At 48.5% G+C, this 19,220-nt stretch overlaps 1 protein-coding gene across 2 annotated transcripts in view; it reads right to left on the bottom strand.

Annotated features, from left to right (window-relative positions):
- The window catches only part of kalrna (kalirin RhoGEF kinase a), a 1,007,899-nt gene that overhangs the window by 103,564 nt on the left and 885,115 nt on the right, over window positions 1–19,220 (bottom strand). For both annotated transcript variants that reach the window (XM_041200492.1, XM_041200491.1), the window contains 3 exons: window positions 17,422–17,488; window positions 15,463–15,566; window positions 11,284–11,353 (listed from right to left, as the gene is read on the bottom strand). In XM_041200492.1, coding sequence (XP_041056426.1) covers window positions 11,284–11,353; window positions 15,463–15,566; window positions 17,422–17,488 — 241 coding nt within the window. The remainder of the gene's footprint in view (window positions 1–11,283; window positions 11,354–15,462; window positions 15,567–17,421; window positions 17,489–19,220) is intronic.

Here is a 19,220-nt window from a genome sequence, read left to right as displayed (position 1 = left end):
GGGAGGAAGGGAGGGGGAGAGAGAGGGAGGGAGGGAGGGAGGGGAGAGAGAGAGAGGGAGGGGGAGGGAGGGGGAGAGAGAGGTAGTGAGGGGGAGGGAGGGGGAGGGAGGGAGGGGGAGAGACAGGGAGGGAGAGAGGGAGGGAGGGCTGGGAAAGAGAGGGAGGGAGGGAGGACGAGAGAGAGGGAGGGAGGGGGAGGGAGGGGGATGGAGGGAGGGGGAGAAAGAGAGAGGGAGGGAGGGAGATAGAGAGGGAGGGAGGGAGAGAGGGAGGGAGTGGGGAGAGAGGGAGGGAGAGAGGGAGGGGGAAGGGAGGGTGGGAGGGAGGGGGAGAGAGAGGGAGGGAGGGGGAGAGAGAGGTCGGGTGGGGAAGGGAGGGGGAGAGAGAGGGAGGGAGGAGGGGGAGGGAGGGAGGGGGAGAGTGGGAGAGAGGGAGAGAGGGAGGGAGGGAGAGGGAGGGTGGGAGGGGAGAGAGAGGGAGGGAGGGGGAGGGAGGGGGAGGGAGGGGGAGGGAGGGAGATAGAGAGAGAGGGAGGGAGAGCGGGAGGGAGAAAGAGCGAGGGTGGGGGAGAGGGAGGTAGGGGGGAGAGAGGGAGGGAGAGAGGGAGGGATTGAAGGGCGGGGTGGAGAGAGGGGGGAGAGGGAGGGAGGGGGAGAGAGGGGGAGGGGGAGGGGGAGGGAGAGAGAGAGAGGGAGGGGGATGGAGGGGGAGAGAGGGGGAGAGAGGGGGAGGGAGAGAGGCAGGGAGGGAGGAGGAGAGGGAGGGAGAGAGAGGGAGGGAGAGCGGGAGGAAGAGAGAGAGAGAGAGAGGGAGGGAGAGCGGGAGGGAGAGAGAGGGTGGGAGGGAGGGAGGGGGAGAGAGGGAGGGAGAGCGGCAGAGAGAGGGAGGGAGGGGGAGGGAGAGAGAGAGAGGGAGGGGGAGGGAGGAACCGAGGGGGAGAGAAGGGGAGGGAGGGAGGGAGGGGGAGAGGGAGGGAGGGAGAGAGAGAGAGGGAGGGAGGGAGGGGGTGAGGGAGGGAGAGAGAGAGAGGGAGGGAGGGAGGGGGAGAGGGAGGGAGGGAGAGTGAGAGAGGGAGGGAGGGACAGCGGGAGGGAGAGAGATAGAGGGAGGGAGAGTGGGAGGGGGAGGGAGAGAGGGAGGGAGGGGGAGGAAGGGGAGACAGGGAGGTGGAGGGGGAGAGGGAGGGAGATGGAGGTTCGGAGGGGGATAGAGAGGGAGGGATAGAGGGAGAGGGGAAGGGAGGGGGTGGAGAGAGATGGGGGAGAGAGGGAGGGGGAAGGGAGGTGGTGGAGAGAGAGGGGGAGAGGGTGGGAGGGAGGGGGAGAGAGAGGGGGAGAGGGTGAGAGGGAGGGAGGGAGGGGGAGAGGGAGGGAGAGAGAGAGAGAGAGGGAGGGAGCGGGAGAGAGAGAGAGGGAGGGAGGGAGCGGGAGAGAGAGGGAGGGAGGGGAAGGGAGGGGGGAGAGAGGGAGGGAGGAGGAGGGAGGGGGAGGGAGGGAGGGGGAGAGAGGGAGGGAGCGGGAGGGAGAGGGAGGGAGGGAGGCGGAGAGAGAGGGAGGGAGGGAGGGGTAGTGGGAGGGCGGGAGGGGGAGAGAGTGGGAGGGAGGGAGGGGGAGAGGGAGGGAGGGAGATAGAGAGAGGGAGGGAGAGCGGGAGGGAGGGAGAGAGAGAGAGGGAGGGAGAGCGGGAGGGAGAGCGGGAGGGAGAGAGAGAGGGAGGGAGGGGAAGAGGGAGGGAGGGGGGAGAGAGAGGGGGAGACGGAGAGAGGGAGGGAGGGGGAGGGAGAGGGAAGGAGGGAGTTGGAGAGAGAAGGAGAGAGAGAGAGAGGGAGGGAGGGGAATGGAGGGGGGAGAGAGAGGGGGGAGAGAGAGAGGGGGTGGGGAGGGAAAGGAAGGGGGAGGTGGGGGGAAGGGAGAGGGAGGGGGGACTTCGGGAGAAGGGGGAGGGGGGGAGTGGTGGGGAGGGTGGGTGAGGGGGAAGGGAGGTGGGGTGAAGTGGGGGAGGGGATGGGAGGTGGGGAGAAGGGGGCGCGGGGCGGGATGCGGGGAGGGGAGGTGAAGTGGAGAATGGCTAAGGGAAGCGGGGGGAGAAGGGGGAAGGAAGGAAGGGATAGAAAGGGAGGGGAAGGGAGGGGGGAGGGTGAAGGGGGAAGGGAAGGGGAACGGAGGGGGTGAGGGGGTGGATAAGGCAGGGGGAGGGGGTAGGGGAGGGGGAAGTGGGGGGAAGTTGCAGAGAATGGAGGGCAGGGGAAATGGGGAAGGGGGAAGGGAGGGCGGAAGGGGAGGGGGAGGGGAAGGGAGGGGGAGGAGAAGGGAGGGGAGGGGGGAGGAAGGAAGGGAGGGAGGGGGCAGGGGGAAGGGAGGGAGGGGGAGGGGGAAGGGAGGGAGGGCAGGGGGAGGGCGAAGGGAGGGAGTGTGGGAGGGGGGAAGCGAGTTAGGGAGGGAGGGGGAAGGGAGAAGGGAGGGAGGGGGAAGGGAGGTAGGGGGAGGGGGAGGGGAAGGGAAGGGGAGGGGAAGGGGGAGGGAGGGGAGGGGAAGGGGAGGGGGAAGGGAAGAGCGGGAAGGGACGGGAGGGGAAGGGAAGAGGGGGAAGGGATGGGAGGGAGAAGAGGAGGGACGGGAGGGGAGGGCAAGGGGTAAGGAAGGGGTAGGGGGATGGGGGAAGGGAAGGGAGGGGAAGGGGGAAGGGGGAGGGGGAACTGAAGGGAGGGGGAGGGGGAGGGGGAGGGGGAAGGGAAGGGAGGGGAAGGGGGAGGGGGAAGGGCACGGGGGAGGGGGGAGGGGAAAGGGAAGGGAGGGGAAGTGGGGAAGGGGGAGAGGGGAAGGGGAAGGGGGAGGGGAAGGGGGGGAGAGGAGGGGAAGTGGGGAAAGGGGGAAGCGGGAAGGGGGAAGGGGGAAGGGGGAAGGGGGAAGGGGGAGGGGAAGGGAGGGTGGGGAAGTGGGGGAGGGGAAGGGGGGAAGGATTGGAGGGGGAGGGGGAAGGGAAGGGAGGGGAAGGGGGGAAGGAAGGGGGGAGGTGGGAGGGGAATGGGGAAGGTGGGAGGGGAAGGGGGAAGGTGGGAAGGGAACGGGGAAAGGAGGGGAAGGAAAGGGGGAATGGAGGCAGGGAGGAGGGAAGGGGGAAGGGAGGGAGGGGGAGGGGGGAAGGGGGGAGGGGGAGGGGGAAGGGAAGGGTAGGGAAGGGAAGGGTGGGGAAGGGGAAGGGGGGGAGGGGGAGGAAGAAGGGGGAAGGGAAGGGAGGGGAAGGGGAAGGGTGGGAGGGGAAGGGGGAAGGGGGGAAGGGGAAGGGGAATGGGGGAGGGTAAGGGGGCAGGTGAAGGAGGGAAGGGAGGGGGGGGAGGAGGGGAAGGGTGGGAGGGGAAGGGAGGGGGGGAAGGAAGGGGGGAGGGGGGAGGGGAATGGGGAAGGTGGGAGGGGAAGGGGGAAGGTGGGAGGGGAACGGGGAAATGGGGGGAGGGAAAGGGGGAATGGAGGGAGGGAGGAGGGAAGGGAAGGGAGGGGGGAAGGGAGGGAGGGGGGTAATGGGGCAGGGGAGCAAGGGAGGGAAGGGGGAAGGGGGAAGGGAGGGAGGGGGAGTGGGGGAGGGAGGGAGGGGGAAGTGGGGGAGGGGAGCAAGGGAGGGAGGGGGTTGAGGGAGGGGGAGGGGGGAAGGGAGAAGGGAGGGAGTGGGAAATGGGGAAGGGATGGAGGGGGAAGGGGGGCCGGGGGAAGGAGGGAAGGGGGAAAGGAGGGAGGGGATGGGTGGGAGGGGAAGGGAAGGGGGAAGGGAGAGGGGGAGGAAGAAGGGGGAAGGGGGAAGGGAGGGAGGAAGGGAGAAGGGAGGGGGGAAGGGGTGAGGGAAGGGGAAAGGGAGGGGAGGGGGAAGAGTGGAAGGGGGGAAGGGAGGGGAAGTGGGGAAGGGAGGGGGGAGGGGAAGCGGGGAAGGGGGAAGGGAGGGGAAGGGGGGAAGGGGGAGGGGGAAGGGAAGCGAGGGGAAGGGGAAGGGAAGGGAGGGGAAGGAGGGGAAGGGGGGAGGGGGAACGGAAGGGAGGGGAAGGGGGTAAGGGGGAAGGGGGAAGGGGGGAGTGGAAGGGGAAGGGGGAAGGGGGAAGGGGAAGGGGGAGGGGAAGGGGTAGGGTAGGGGGGAAGGGGAAGGGGAAGGGGGGAGGGGAAGGGGAAGGGGAAGGCAGGAAGGGAGGGGGGGCGGAGGCGATGGGGGGAGGGGAAGGGAAGGGGGAAGGAAGGTGGGTGGGGAAGGGGGAGTGGGGAGGGGAAGGGGGAAGGTAGGACGGGAAGGGGGAAGGGGGGAGGGAAAGGGGGAAGGGAGGGAGGCAGGAGGGAAGGGAGGGAGGGGGAGGGGGGAAGGGGGGAAGGGGGAAGGGGGAAGGGGCAAGGGAGGGAGGGGGAAGGGGGAAGGGGGAAGGGAGGGAGGGGGAAGGGGGAAGGAGGGAAGGGGGAAAGGAGGGAGGGGAATGGAGGGAGGGGAAGGGAGGGGGGAGGGAGAAGGGGGAAGGGGGGAAAGTAGGGGAAGGATGGAGGGGAAGCGAGGGAGGAAGGGGAAAGGGAGGGGGGAAGGGGGAAGGGAGGGGGGAAGGGGGAAGGGGGAAAGGAGGGAGGGGAAGGGAGGAGGGAGGTGAAGTATAACAGCTTTCACAACCTTATGGTATCTTCTTCAAGTACACTGAAATCAAATGTCAGGCCAAAACTAGTAATCCAACTCAAGAGAAAAACGACTTGCAATTATATAGAGCCTTTCATGAGCATCAAAGCACTTTTCAGCCAATGAAGTACTTTTGAAGTGTAGCCACTAATGTAATGTAGGAAATGTGGCAGCCAAGTTGCACACAACAAGCTCCCACAAACAGCAATGGATAATGACCACACTTTTTTTTTGCGATATTGATAAATGTTGGCCAGGATACCAGAGATAAATCCCCACTCTCCTTTGAAATAGTGCATGATGTCTTTTATGTCCATCTGATAAGGCCTTAGTTAAATATTGCATCCAAAAGATGGCACCTCTGACAGTGCAGCATTCCCTCATTACTTCACTGGAGTGTCAGACTTCTTGTGCTCAAGCCCCTGGTTTAGGATCAACTGAGCTACAGCTGACACCAAGATCACAAAGTTGACTGACTCTTCGATGATGCTGGCCCAACTCCTCCCTCATGCTTAGATTAAAATATTCTGGTCATCATTAGCGTGCCTAGAAAGCAGTTTGTTTAAGCAAATTGGCGATTGATTGGTCAATCACTTGAATTGAGATTTTCTTTATTGTATTTTACAGTATCTAAGGAAAACTCTGTATTAAGATAGGACTCTCAACAACAACATGAATAAGCTTGAGTATGCAAAGGCTCCATCTGTCCTTACAAGCAGCATAAAAGATCCCATGGCACGAACCAATGGGGTTCTCCCAGTGTCTGGATCAACATTTATCCCTCAAACAACAGCACAATTTATTTACTTATGGTCACTTATTTCATTGTTGTTTGAGGAGCCTTGCTGTACACAAATTAGTCACTGCATTTACCTACAAAATAACAGTAATTACACTTCAAAAGTAACTCATGAGCTGTGAAATGCTTCAGGACATCCTGAATACAAGAAAAGCACTATATAAATGCAAATTATTTCTTTCTAACAGCATAAATCTCTAAGCATCAAACAAAGTATAATATAACAGTGCACCTCTGGACTCTGGAGTTTAGAAATAATAGTTGTAAGTCAGGAGGTGGAAAGGAGAGGGGAACTTGGTGAAATTACATCACTAGGGAAGCAGTACTGAGCAAACTGATGAAGCTGCAGGCTGACAAGTCTCCAGGTCCTGATAGATTTATCCTAGGGTCTTAAAAGAGGCAGCTAATGAGGTCATAGGCGTTAATTTTCCAAAAAATCCTAGATTCTGGGATGGTTCCCATCACACTGGAAAGTAGCAAATATAACCCCTTTATTCAAGAAGGGAGAGAGGCAGAAAACAAGAAACTACAGGACAGTTCGCTTGACATCTGTTGTGGGGAAGGTGTTAGGATTGGTCATTAAGGAGGTTATAGCTGGGCACTTGGAGAAACTCAAGGTAATCGGGAAGAATCAACATGGTTTTGTGAAAGGGAAATCATGGCTGAATTTTCCCCCGTTGGGGAAGTTGTGCGGGGGCGGACGGGAGCGAGCGTGAACTGATCAGCACCCCCGATTGGGTGCGTGCCACCATTTTACGTGGGCGCATTCATGCGGAAGAGCGCAGAAATCTCCCTGAGGCATGGAGGTGCCTCAGGGAGATTAGTTAAAGTTTTTAAAAGCTAAATACAGAAAAGAAAATATTATAAGACATGTCCCCTCATGTGACAGTGTCACATGAGCTGGGACACGTCAAGGAACATTAACCGAAAACTTTATTTAATTTATAAAAACTTCATGAAACCTCATCCCGCCTGTGGATGAGGTTTCATGAAAAATGCGAAGGCCGCCTGGGCTTAAAGTTGGATGGGCAGCTCATTTAACTATTTAAATTAGTTTTTAATAGGCCTTAATAGGCCTTTGACAGTTTGGCTGCATGTTCGCTGAACTGAAAATCTAAATGATGCATGGTGATGTCAGGATGCATGCCCGACGTCACCACGCATCATTTTACACATCGGTGAGCAGGCCCCGCCCCCACTCGCTGACCGGAAAATTCTTCCCCATGTTTAACCAATTATTGGAGTTCTTTGAAGGAGTAAAATGTGCTGTGGATAAAGGGGAACCTGTAGATGTGCTGCACTTGGATTTCCAGAAGGCATTTGATAAGGTGCCACATCAAAGGTTACTGCAGAAAATAAAAGCTCATGGTGTGGGGGTAACATATCAGCATGGATAGAAGAGTGGCTGGCTAGCAGAAAACAGAAAGTATGGATAAATGGGTCTTTTTCTGATCGGCAGGATGTGACTAGTGGACTCCAACAGGGGGATGTGCTGGGGTTTCAGCTTTTTACAATTTATACCAATTACTTAGATGAGGGGAGAGACGGCATGGTAGCTAAATTTGCAGACGACACAAAGATAGGTTGGAAAGTACGTTGTGAAGTGGACATAAGGAGGTTGCAGACAGATATAGATAGGTTGACTGAGTGGGCAAAAATCCGTCAGATGGAGAATAATGTAGGAAAATGTGAAGTTGTTCATTTTGGCAGGAAGAATAAAAAAGCAGAGTATTACTTAGAGAATAGCTGCAGAATTCCAAGGTGCAGAGGGATCTAGATGTACCTGTGCATGAGTCACAAAACGTTACTATGCAGGTACAGCAAATAACTAAGAAGGCTATCCTTTATAACAAGAGGAATTGAACATAAAAGTAAGGATGTTATGCTTCAGTTATACAGGGCATTGGTGAGACCACATCTTGAATATTGTGTGCAGTTTTGGTCCCCTTATTTAAGGAAGGATGTAAATGTGTTGGAGGCAGTTCAGAGGAGGTTTATTAGATTGATACCTGGAATGAGCAGGTTATTTAATGAGGAAAGGTTAGACAGACTGGGCTTGTTTCCACTAGAGTTTAGAAGAGTGGGGGATGACTTGATTGCAGTATATAAGATCCTGAATGGTATTGACAAGGTGGACGTGGAAAGGATGTTTCTTCTGGTGGGTGAGTCCAGAACTAGCTGCACTGATTTAAAATTAGGGGTTGCCCTTTTAGGACAGAAATGAGGAGAAATTTTTTTTCTCAGAGGATTGTATGACTTTGGACCTCTCTGCCTTCGAAGTCAGTGGAGGTGGGGGGTCATTGAATATTTTTAAGGTGGAGGTAGATAGATTCTTGTTAGGCAAGATAATCAAAGGTTATCAGGGGTAGATGGGAATGTGGAATTCAAAACATAAACAGATCAGCAATGATCTTATTGAATGGCAGAGCAGGCTCAAGGGGCTGTATGGCCTACTTCTGCTCCTATTTTGTATGCTCATATGAAGGTAATTTCATTAAAACATACAAGATTTTGAATGGGATTGAAAGGGAGACACTTAGAGGTAGTTTCCCTGGCTGGGGAATCTACGATATGTGGGCACAGCTTCAGGATAAGGGGTGAATCATTTAGAATTGAGATGAAGACAAATTTCTTCACACAGAGAATTTTGAATCGTTGGAATTCTTTACCAAAGGATTGCGGATGCTCCAACATTGAGTAGATTCAAGACTGAGATCGACAGATTTTTGATCTCTCAGAGAATCAAGGAATATGGTGTCAAGAAATAGGAACTTATCTGATTTCCGAGTGGAGGTCATGTGCGTGGATTAGGAGCGGGCTGTGCGTGCACAGTTCGTCATTGAGAGATTTTCAGGCCAGGGACAAATGCCCAGTGCGTGGGGAAAAAAATGGTGCAAAAATCCGATCATAGGACCCAGGAGTGGGATACCATACAGAGACGAGTCCCGGGACAGGGAACAGGGGGAGGTCCCAGAAAGAGAGGGAGAGAGAAAGAAAGAGGAAGGATCAGGGAAGAAGCCACTGAGAGGAGATCACCAGAAGGGGACAACAACTGATGAGAACCACTGGAGGGAGAAACCACTGGGGAGAGGAGCAAAAAAAGAGGCTCCAAGCAGTGAAAGCACTGCAGTTGAGAGGCTCCAAGTAATGAGGGCTCAGGAAAAGCCCTGAAAAGCTGAGTAGGCAGCAGAAGGTCAGTGACTCCCTGCTGTGGGACGTTGGGGCAAAGGTAACGCTTTGGAGCAGTGGTATTCTGCTTGGTGTGGCTGAAGAACTGAAGTTGTGCTAGTGAGTTGTTCCTGGAGTGCAGGTTCAGGAATCCAGGGGTAAATAGCCTCAGAAAATGAAATTGAAGCCTGGGAGGTGAGCAGTTGTTGAGGCATTCTGAGTTGCAGCGACTTTTGGAGGGAATTCAGTGTAGTGTGGTGTGTTCAACCACTGTTTGCCTGTTAATATACATTTACCTAATGTTAATCCTGAATGTCAGAGTATAAGATAGATATTGTAGATTGTTTTATTTTTCTGGCCTTGTGTGTTAAAGTTTATTTTGTTTTTTCAAACACCGTGGAATCTTGTGGCTTTATTCTCTAAGTAAGTAGCTGGGATTTCAAACCTTGTTCACTTTAAACAAAAGTTACTGGTCCCTAATCAGTTTGTACCAAAAGCTTGGGGGTCTAGTCCAGGATAATAACAATGGGGAGTGGGTAGGAAAGTCAGGTTGAGGTAGATGATCAGCCACGATCGTACTGAATATTGGAGCAGGTTCGAGAGTTCGAATAGTCTATTCCTGCTCCTAGTTCTTAAGTTCTTATAAAGGAAGTGCCATGATATGGTACCTTAGCTAAATTAAGAAAAAGGTGATGACAATAATGACTTGTCACAAACATGTCTACGAGATGACTCCAGAACATCGCTGGGAACAAAATTCTGACTTCCAAATGTTCTGCTAAGCAAGGAAAGCTGGCTATATTTTTATACTCATCTCTCCCCTAGTGATACACTGAATATCATCTTGGGACTTCAACTCAACAAACTGAAAAACTTGCATTTATATACTGTCTTGCTGTCATATTTAACCTCAGGGAGCTTCTGACCACATATCTGCACCATCACAAAGGCTGCCATAACACTGTCCATCTCTGCTCCTGCTTCAGCTCATTTGTAGGTGAATCTCTCATCCATGGCTTTGTTACCTCTAGACTTGACTGTATACACACTCCTAGTTAGCCTCCCGCATTCTACCCTCCATAAGCATGAGGATATCCAAAGCCCTACTGCCAGTATCCACAGTTGCAACAAGTTCCATTCACCTAACACCCCTTGTTTTCAATGCCATGTTAAAGGTACTATATCAGGCTTGTCCAACTCACAGCCTGTGGGCCAGTGGGGGTGGTGGTGGGGAGGAGCTGGAGTGAGAAGCGCCTGGGGGCCCAGAGCGACACCCAGAGTTAGAGCAGGGGACCTGGAGGCCTGGAGAGAGAGCAGGGCCCACTGGTGTGTGAGGGTGAGGGGAGAGTGTGGGTGTCTGAGAAGGGAGAATATAATCATTTGTGTGAGAGGAGAGAATGTGAGTGTGTGTATGTGGGGACTGTGAGCGTGAGTGAGTGTGTATGTGTGTGAGAGAGGTGAGAGTGTGAGTGTGAGAGGGAAGAGTGAGTGATGGGAGAGTGTGAGTGTGTGTGAGAGGGGTGATTGTGTATGAGTGTTAGAGGAGAGAGTGTGAGCATGTGTGTGAGGGGAGAATGAGAGATGGGAGAGCATGTTTGTGAGAGAGGTGAGTGTGTGTGTGAGATGGGAGAGTGTGTGTGTGTGAGAGAGGGTAGAGTGAGTGTGCTTGTGTGTGTGAGGAGGGAGTGTGTGTGTGTGCGAGAGAGGGGGAGAGTGTGAGAGTGTATCTGTATGTGTGAGAGGGGACAGTGTGTGTGAGGGGTGTGTGTCTGGCTCACTCCCAGTCTCAGTGTTCTCACTCACCCTCACCCCCACAAACGCTCTCACATAGGGTGAGGGTAAGTGAGCGAGTACCCTGAGACTGGGATGAGACACACACTCTCACCCTCTCATGGTCATCTTTATTTATTACTCATTATTTTTGTTATCAATTTATTGCTTTGACGCTGTTTTTTTTGCTCAGCTAGTTGTTTCTTTTCATATGTCAGCCATTTTTTTTTAGATTCATGTATAATGTTGTGCCAAACCTCAACCTTCTGAAATTTGCTCATCGGCCCCTTGAGTGAGAAAAAAAATTGAAATGTGCCCCCCCTGTAAAAAGGCTGGACAAGCCTGTGCTATATAACTGCAAGTTGTTGTTGACATAGAAAAACACTTCACAGAGGCATAATCTAACACAAATGAACTCTGAGCTAAAAAAAGGAGATAGGAGGAGGGGATAATGGAAAGCATAACAACTGGTCATCAGATATGCTCAAGATTCATTAAAACTTTGGACTTGAACTCATTCGTCATAGTATAACCTTGGTCATTGAACACAAGTGTGTTAGACTGTTAGGGTTATACCTTAAGTGAAACCCTCAGCTAATGCTGGGATATTGTAAAGTTTCAATTAAGTTATCAATGTGCTCATGATGATTTAGAATTTCTAGGATTTTGTGGAATAGAATGTTGACCTTTCAGATTTTACTTGTGATATTTTTATATTATTAAATACCCCGAATGTCTACTCTCCTTAATTATTAGAAACATTTAAGATGATTAATACATTCTGGAAGGTGGTATCATGGGGGGATGGGGGGAGAACAGTTAAGTTACAAAATATACTCCAATTTGAAACTAAAGTGGGTCCAGTTATTACTTTTATACAAAGCCCTTAAAGGACATTGTAAAAACTTACATGTTTGATAAAGAGCTCTGCCAAACGCTGTGGTTCCTGAAGGCATTTTTCCAGTTCTCCCAGGAAATAGCTGGGAAAGAAATATGAAAAGTAATTATTCTACAACTCTGTCTCAGTGGGTTCACACTTTTCCTTTGAAAGCTATAAATTGCTCAGCATGAAATCATTTAAATTAACCATTAAGGAAAGTCCACTAAGCGCACATAAGATTACAGTCTAAACACAAAATGGCAGGGAGTAAGGCCAGAAGTAACTGGCTGGAGGTTAGAAAAGAACAGGGCCTTGGCAAGAGGGTTAATCTTAAGGTGGCTAGGGGGAGGGGTGTGGATAGGCATTGAGTGGACTGTCCCAGTGCTCAGTTTTGCATTTACTACTGTGTCTAATTTGCAGTGACTTGGATTTTGAAACTCAATGGAAATTGGCAATATTAGGATAAAAATATTTACACAGCAAGTTATGATGACTTTTGATTGTACTGCCTGAAAGGTGATGGCAGCAGATTTAATAATGCATTTCCGAAGGGAATTGGATAAATACTTGAAGGGAACATTTTTCCAAGGCTGTGCAGAGAAAGCAGGAATGTGGGACTAATTAGATAGCTCTTTCAAAAAGCCAGCACAATCACATTAGGTTGGATGGATTTCTTCTGTGCTGTATCATCTATGATTCTGTACCAGAATGGGTGGGGGGGGGGGGGTGTGGAAACAGCCCAGTAATTACAAAATGAATCAAATAAACTATGTGAATTGCCAGAAAGATGACAGAGCAAAATTTAAAGCAGACAAGTGTAAAGTACTACACCTAGGAAGCACAAAATGGGCAACATGTGCACTTTATGAATGGCATTAAAATAACTGACAATGCAGTCGAAAAAGACCTAGGAATATAGGTTCAATTCTGAACATGTCCAACCAAGGCAGAGCAGGAACCAACAAAGCCAATACAGCACTGAGTTTCATAGACGTAACAAAAGAATACAAGTCAGAGAAGCTAATAATCCAAATGTACAGCACTTTAGTCAGATCATACCTTGAGCACTGTGCTCAGTTCTGTTTGTTATAAAGCACTGGAGACTATGCAGAGAAGCTGATCTCTCGGGTAGAATTTTAATGAACTGACATGCAGGGAGAGGAGCCTGATAGCATGCAGGAAACTGAGAAGTCTGGATTTCCTTGCATGCTGTGGAATTTTAATGTGGGTGAGTGGGTGGAATGCATCTTCCATCATTTACAGGTTCCCACCCGGAGGTCAGTCTGACAGACAGGTTTGATTTCCAGTCAGATAGGGATCTCGATGGATGAGACCACAAGACAAGGTAGGTCTGATCCTGAAAGCAGGCTGATTCCTGACCCTGGAGGGAAAGAGCTTTATTGAGAGGAAGCATTTCTGCATCTCCAGGTCCAAATGGAGCTCTGTGAAGGACTGCAAGCCTCATTAGCATATTTAAAATGGCAATCCCACCTCGTTGAGTGGGATGGCTGCCCACCTCATGCCTACTTGAGTTAAACCTAGAAGTTAGTGAGTTGCAGTCAGCTTCGCAACAAACTTTCATTTTACCCACCTCTCGCACCCATTTCCACCCAGTCACCCACATTAAAATTCTACCTCCACTAGTGCCAGAAGTCTGTATGATGAGAAGACAGGAAAGACTTGGGTTTTTAAGCCTAAAAAAGTGGCACCTAAGAGATGTTCCTATAAATATATGAAAGACAGTAAACCGTATGAAAAAGAATAATCTACAATATTATTTTAAATTAAACTGTGGGAAGTAGGACAAGGGGAAACAGATTCAAATTAATCATAGATAAACTGCAATGCATGAAGAGAAACCTCCTCATTTCAGTTGGCATCAACACAGAACAGACTCTTGGGCAACAGTGGGGAGTGTGTTATATTCTGTGTACGAATGTGCAAAGTCTGAAAGATAGAACTTCATATTCCTGGTTATAACATTTTCAGGTGACATAAAGAGAACAACATGTGGAGGCAAATTTTCTGGGGTGGAGGTGGGGGGGTGGGGGGGGGGGGGGGGGGGTGGATGGGTGGGTGGGGATGCCTATTGCTCAACCCCTGACTGGATAAAAAAGTCGGTCTTGAGCAAGTCATCTTTAAAAAGGTTTGTCCCACAGCAATAATATGCAAGGGGGGGGGGATGGCCTTAATGAGCTGAGAGTGGAACTTCTGCCTCCCAGGGAAAGAAAATCCTGCCCTTGAGAGCTGCTAGCTAATCTGATTGGCTGGCAGCTGAATAGTCCCAGCAGCACCAAAACATAGTAGTGGTCACTGCTGGGACTACAAACAGTCCCGAGGAGAAGATCCATGGAAGCTGGACTTACAGATAAGTCCAGGGTTTTTGTCAGGGAGGGCTTGGGAGCCCTGGGGATGGTAGGTACAATTTTTGGGGGAGGTGGCCCTGATAAGCACAGAGGACCCCCCAAAGGAGGTAACCTCCCCTTCCTTCTCACCTTTCAGCCCGATTGCAAAAGTAACAAGCTAGCCTCCTTTGTACCAGTTCCTCCAGCTGCACATATTATTGCAGCAGAGGCAGGATGAGGTCCTTAACTTGCCATTAGTTGGCCAGTTAAAGTCGTCAATAGACCTAAGGGCAGGCGAGCTGGCTGATGCCTTACCCACCGACCGTAATATGGGGACAGCTCGGAGGTGGGCATGAAGGCGGTGGATTAGGCACCTTTTTATTTTAGGTGCCCTCCCCCACCGACTGCAAGTATGCCAGCAAGAGGTGTGGGGGGGGGGGGGGGGGGGGGGGTGGGGGGTCGGTGGTGGGGCATAAAATTCCCTCCATGGTGGTGTTATAAAGAATTCTATCACAGCACTGAGCATTAGGATGTTGCAGGGAGAATGTGTTAAGGCTGAATCCATGTAGATAGAATAAATAGAAAAGGAAATGGTGCAGTTCTCACTATGCATTCCATGCCATTAAACACTTGAGGTGAGATAAAGAAGAAGATATGCATACAGTTAAAAGACATAATTAAGAAAATTTTAATTCATAGGATCAAAATAATTAATGAAGTCAATATGATGAATGCATTTCAGGATGCAACCAAGGCTTCTTCCAAAATCAGTGGAAGCAATTGTTAACTGCCAGCTGTCTGTTCTTGTCTGGAAACTGGTGGCCAGGAGTTGAAAATTGTAGTGGAGCAAGAAATGGTTTGTTGGTTATGGCGAGGGGACATGCAGGCTGCTACAATGATATCTAAGGTTGTCAGTTACAACTTTTAATCGGGCCTGTAAATGGGAGGTCTGCATGCTCAGTTGCCATGTGAGCTAATTATAGGAACCCATTTGGAATTTTCAGTCACAAATGCATGGAAAGTGCACCACACACATTCATGCTTGGCTTTTGATTAGGTGGCTTACCCACATTCAGCCAAATCTGGTAGCCAATTCAGCATGGGAGCCACTTGATTACCCACCCTCCTATAAGTAACAAGGAGTCATGGGATACCTGCCGTTTGCCAGTACAATTCAAAGAGTAGGTTTGAACTTGAAAATGGTTTGAGCCTCCTGATGTTGGCTTTGCACCCATTTCCATTGAAAGTTGAAAATCACGGCAAGTATGTTGCTAGTCTAGAAAGGAAAGAAGCAATGGTTGATTTCATTCAGGTAGCATCCTCAATTGTTCGAGGGTCACCGAACCACAGCTAATGCTCTGATTTCATTAAGGGGCAGGGCGTGGAGGGAGGCCCCAAGTCTACCTCATCTGGAACAAGGATTGTGCCCCATGCTGTTGGCATTATTCTGAACCACACACTAGCTAACTGACCTAACCAGCTCCCCCCTCCAGGAAATTCAGTGGTTAAAACAACTGATGTGGAAATAGAAAAACAATTGAGAAATAGCCACATATGAGATTTAAGGTGAAAGTAAAAAAAGATAGAGTCCAGGATGACACAAATGGATAGAAATAACTAAAAGCAAAATACTGCAGATGTTGGAAATCTGAAACAAAAACAAAAATTGCTGGAAAAACTCAACAGGTCTGACAGCATCTGTGGAGAGAAAGACAGAGTTAACGTTTCGAGTCTGTATGACTCTTCTTCAGAGCTGATAGAAATAAATGTTTGTTACAGTTAACATAAATTAATTTATTCAATAAAGTGCAAACTGTTGACTTGTTCTTTCAGCAATAATCAATGAAGATGGCTGTCCACTCACCTACTGTGCCAGTCATAAATCTGGTGAATGTTTCCAAAAACTATCTTCTCTTTTCCTTTCATGTCATCAGGAACTCCTTTCTCTTCTATTTTTTTCATGAAACCCTAAAATATCAAAAACAGAAACTGTCACCATCAAAACTTAAAAACTCTCGCAGCATATGTCAAGTCAGCAAATTGCATTTTTTCATTTTCTTACGACATGTTTGAATAATTCCACCTGAATGATTCTGCTTTGTGTCGGCCATAATAAAATGTGTAAATGTTATTTAAACAAAGAACAAAGTCAGATGCCAAGAGGTTTTTATTTTTATTGAGGGTCATCAACCTTTGAAAAATGTTGCAAGGTCAAGCAGTAGAGCATGGATTTACTGCAAGCATTCAAAAATGAGTTGGTCACATTCCTGTCTGGGGTTGATATTACTGCAGACAAATGATAGATAAGGTGTGCTTCCTGGTCGCCTAACTCGCATTGATTGCTAAGAGGGTTAGAAAGAAATTTCCCACAACAATCTTTTCCCTAAGGTTGTTTTTTCAACCTTCTTTTGCCTCTCCCAGGAGATTGCTGGTTGGAGGGGAGCATTGGAGGGTCTTGATGCTTAGTTGCAACATGACTCTATGGGACAAGCTGGATGGGCCTGATGGTCTTTCCTGTCCATCAGTTCCATATGTTCATAATTATCTCATTAATCTGTTAAAAAAGCATATCCTACTTCATGTTAAGTAAATACCTAGGTTGCTTCACAGTTCAGACTTACAGTTTAACATCCATTGAAATTTATTAAGCTGTTAATATTGTTAAGATACACAGGTGAAGGGCATTGTTTAATTAAGAACTCGGAGTATATATAATTAGGGGGCCCCGGGATCTTTTGTTGATTTTGTTCATTTGATACTCAAAATAGTATAAAGAGAGTCAGCAGGAGTGCATCCTCTCCCCCCGAAACATTATTTTAATTTAAATAAGTTTCCATTGAAGTTTCAATTGTCCTTACAATATCCCTTTAAGGGGCTGTTAACTTGTTAATTTTTTTATTAGTGAATTAGTTTATTTTTTATTATTGGTATACTTAAAAGAGCATAAATAGGGGACAGCTGGACACTGGGTGTGGGACGGGAGAGCTATGAGGTGGAACAAAGTCAATAAACTCTCTTAGTAAAGAATATCTCTGTGTCTTGGTTTTGATTTCATTAACTGGCTTGGATTCCATTGACAATAATTATATGGGTTTAATCACTCAGCACAAAATAACAATCATCAAGACATAATTATAAAGTCATTTAAGGCACAAAAGGAGGCCATTTGGTCCATCAAGTCCATGCTGGCTTTCCCCAGAGCAATCCAGTCAATCCTACTCCCCCGCTTGATCCCCATAGCCCTGCAGGTTTATTTTCTTCAAGTGTCCATCCAATTTCTTTTTGAAATCATTGATTATTTCTGCTTCCATCAATCACCCTTATGGGCAGCGAATTCCAGATCATTATTATTCGTTGCAGAAAAAAGTTCTTCTTCATATTCCTCCTGCATCTCTTGCCTCAAATTTTAAACCATACAGATATTAAAATGATGTATCATGTGCACCCTGAAGGCTCAGAGTGCATTGGTACTGAGACATGCAGACCAAGCAGAACATAAGTTTGTTTTCTGCTACTGATCTCAGCCAGTGCAATAATCACTGAGACATCGGAGAATTGGAGGGGAGGACAGAATACAATAATTATAACCTAAATTCGGGGAAAATTATGACTGGGTGACTGTTTCTCACCCAGTGCAGGTTTGTGAGCCCATATGACTCCCATGTTTGAGTCCCAACCCAAAGGGCAAAATCCTGCCTGATGTAACTGCCACCATGATACCAAATTAGTCTAATGTAGCTGGTTGTCTTTAAAACATGTCTGAGTGTCCTATACAGTGAGTATTATGAAGCTCATTTCACTAATTAGATTGAATTCATCTTACCTCAACCACAACCCCCAAGTCTTTCACATAATCCTTCTCTGTTTGAACGAGCTCATTTAGGACATATCTGTAACAAGATGAAAGGATTATTTATGGATGTGTTAAGAATTCTGTTTGCATAGTGCCCTTCTGTTAAACTGGTTATGTTCAACTGCAACTATCTACAATACTGAAGATTGACTACAGGGAATGAAACACGTCTTGCTCCATGATGCACAACAATTTCTGGATCACATCAACATGATTTGTAATAAATTACTACCTAGCCTTAATAAAAAAAACTAGGGAAAGCTGAAAAACATTTAATTTAGAAAGCCAAGCGTGTGGAGGAGTCTGTAGTAAAAACAAAGCAACAAACGCTGGAAAATTACAGCAGGTCTCTCAGAGTCTGGAAAGAGAAAAGTGTTTTGGGTTGAAGTCCTTTGCTTTGTTTCCAGATTTCTAACAGTTACAGTTTTTTAAATATCTCCAGAGGATTTTGGAAGCCTCTCTGAATTACAGCACACAATCTAAATGAAGGCTTCAGAGAACATCAAAATATCATATGCTATGAGACCGGTGCTAAGGTGGTTTCAATAATCATTTGAACCAGGATTGGTTTTCTGTTTTATAATTCATTAGAAAACACGTGTTATCTTGCAGTGTTTTCCCTACATAAAATAGGCTTTCCATTGATGGTGGCTGATTCTTTTGATGTTCAATTTGTCTGTTACTTTGAAGTTAAATTTAGCATTAGCTCAAACTTCACATCATAAGTTTTTATAGTATTACCTAGCTGTGTTGGAAAGCAAGTACAAGGTAGCGCAATCAGAAATTGAGTATCGAGTTACATGAATTCAATCCCACTTGCATAAAAAATAAATGACCAACATCCTTCAGGAATTTGCTCATTTTATCCTAGGCCAGCAAATGTTTTTTAATCAGACAACCTCTCTACCAGGTAATCTCTTTCAATTAATATTTGAGCAAACATTGCCGCAAGTAGGGAACCTGATCGCAAGTTAAATAGAGGCATCCAATAAGATTCTAAGAACTAATATTAACACAGTACTGCCAAAAGGGTTACAGAAGAATAGTAGCAAGGTGGTAATGTTATTGGGTTAATAATCCAGAGGGCAGGACTAATGATCCAGAGGCATAAGTCCACATCCCACCATGGCAGCTAGGGGAATTTAAATTCAATTAATTAATACATCTGAAATAAAAAAAAGCTAGATTCAGTAATGTTGATCATGAAACTACCGGATTTCTGTAAAAACCCTTCTCGTTCAAGAAGGTCCTTCAGGGAAGGAAATCTGCTGTCCTTTCCTGGTCTGGCCTACATGTGACTCCAGACCCATAGCAATGTGGAATGGCCTAGCAAGTCACCCAGTTGTATCAAACTGCTATAGAAAAGCCGAATAAGAATGAAACTGGACTGACCACATGCCATCAACCTAGGCACTGGACAAAGGCATACTCTGCCCAGTTAACTCTGCAAAGTCTGCCTCACTAACATCTGGGGATGTGCCAAAATTGAGAGAGCTGTCCCACAGACTAGTCAAGCAACAGCCTGACATGGCCATACTCACTAAATCATACCTTACAGACCCAGACACCAACATCACCATCCTTGGGTATGTCCACCGTAGGACAGAGCCACCAGAGGTGGCAGCACAGAGGTATATGGCAGGGAGTGGGCCTGTGAATCCTCAACATTGACTCCGGACCCTATGTAGTTTCATCAGTTCTCATGATAGCATCAGGGGAATCATTGGCAAGGAAACCTCCTGTTGATTATCACTACTGCCCCCTCTCAG

Source organism: Carcharodon carcharias, chromosome 12, assembly GCF_017639515.1.
Source record: "Carcharodon carcharias isolate sCarCar2 chromosome 12, sCarCar2.pri, whole genome shotgun sequence".
Lineage (NCBI taxonomy): Eukaryota > Metazoa > Chordata > Chondrichthyes > Lamniformes > Lamnidae > Carcharodon > Carcharodon carcharias.
The sequence above is the reverse complement of the archived record's forward strand: the minus strand, read 5'-3'. Positions and strand labels throughout refer to the sequence as shown.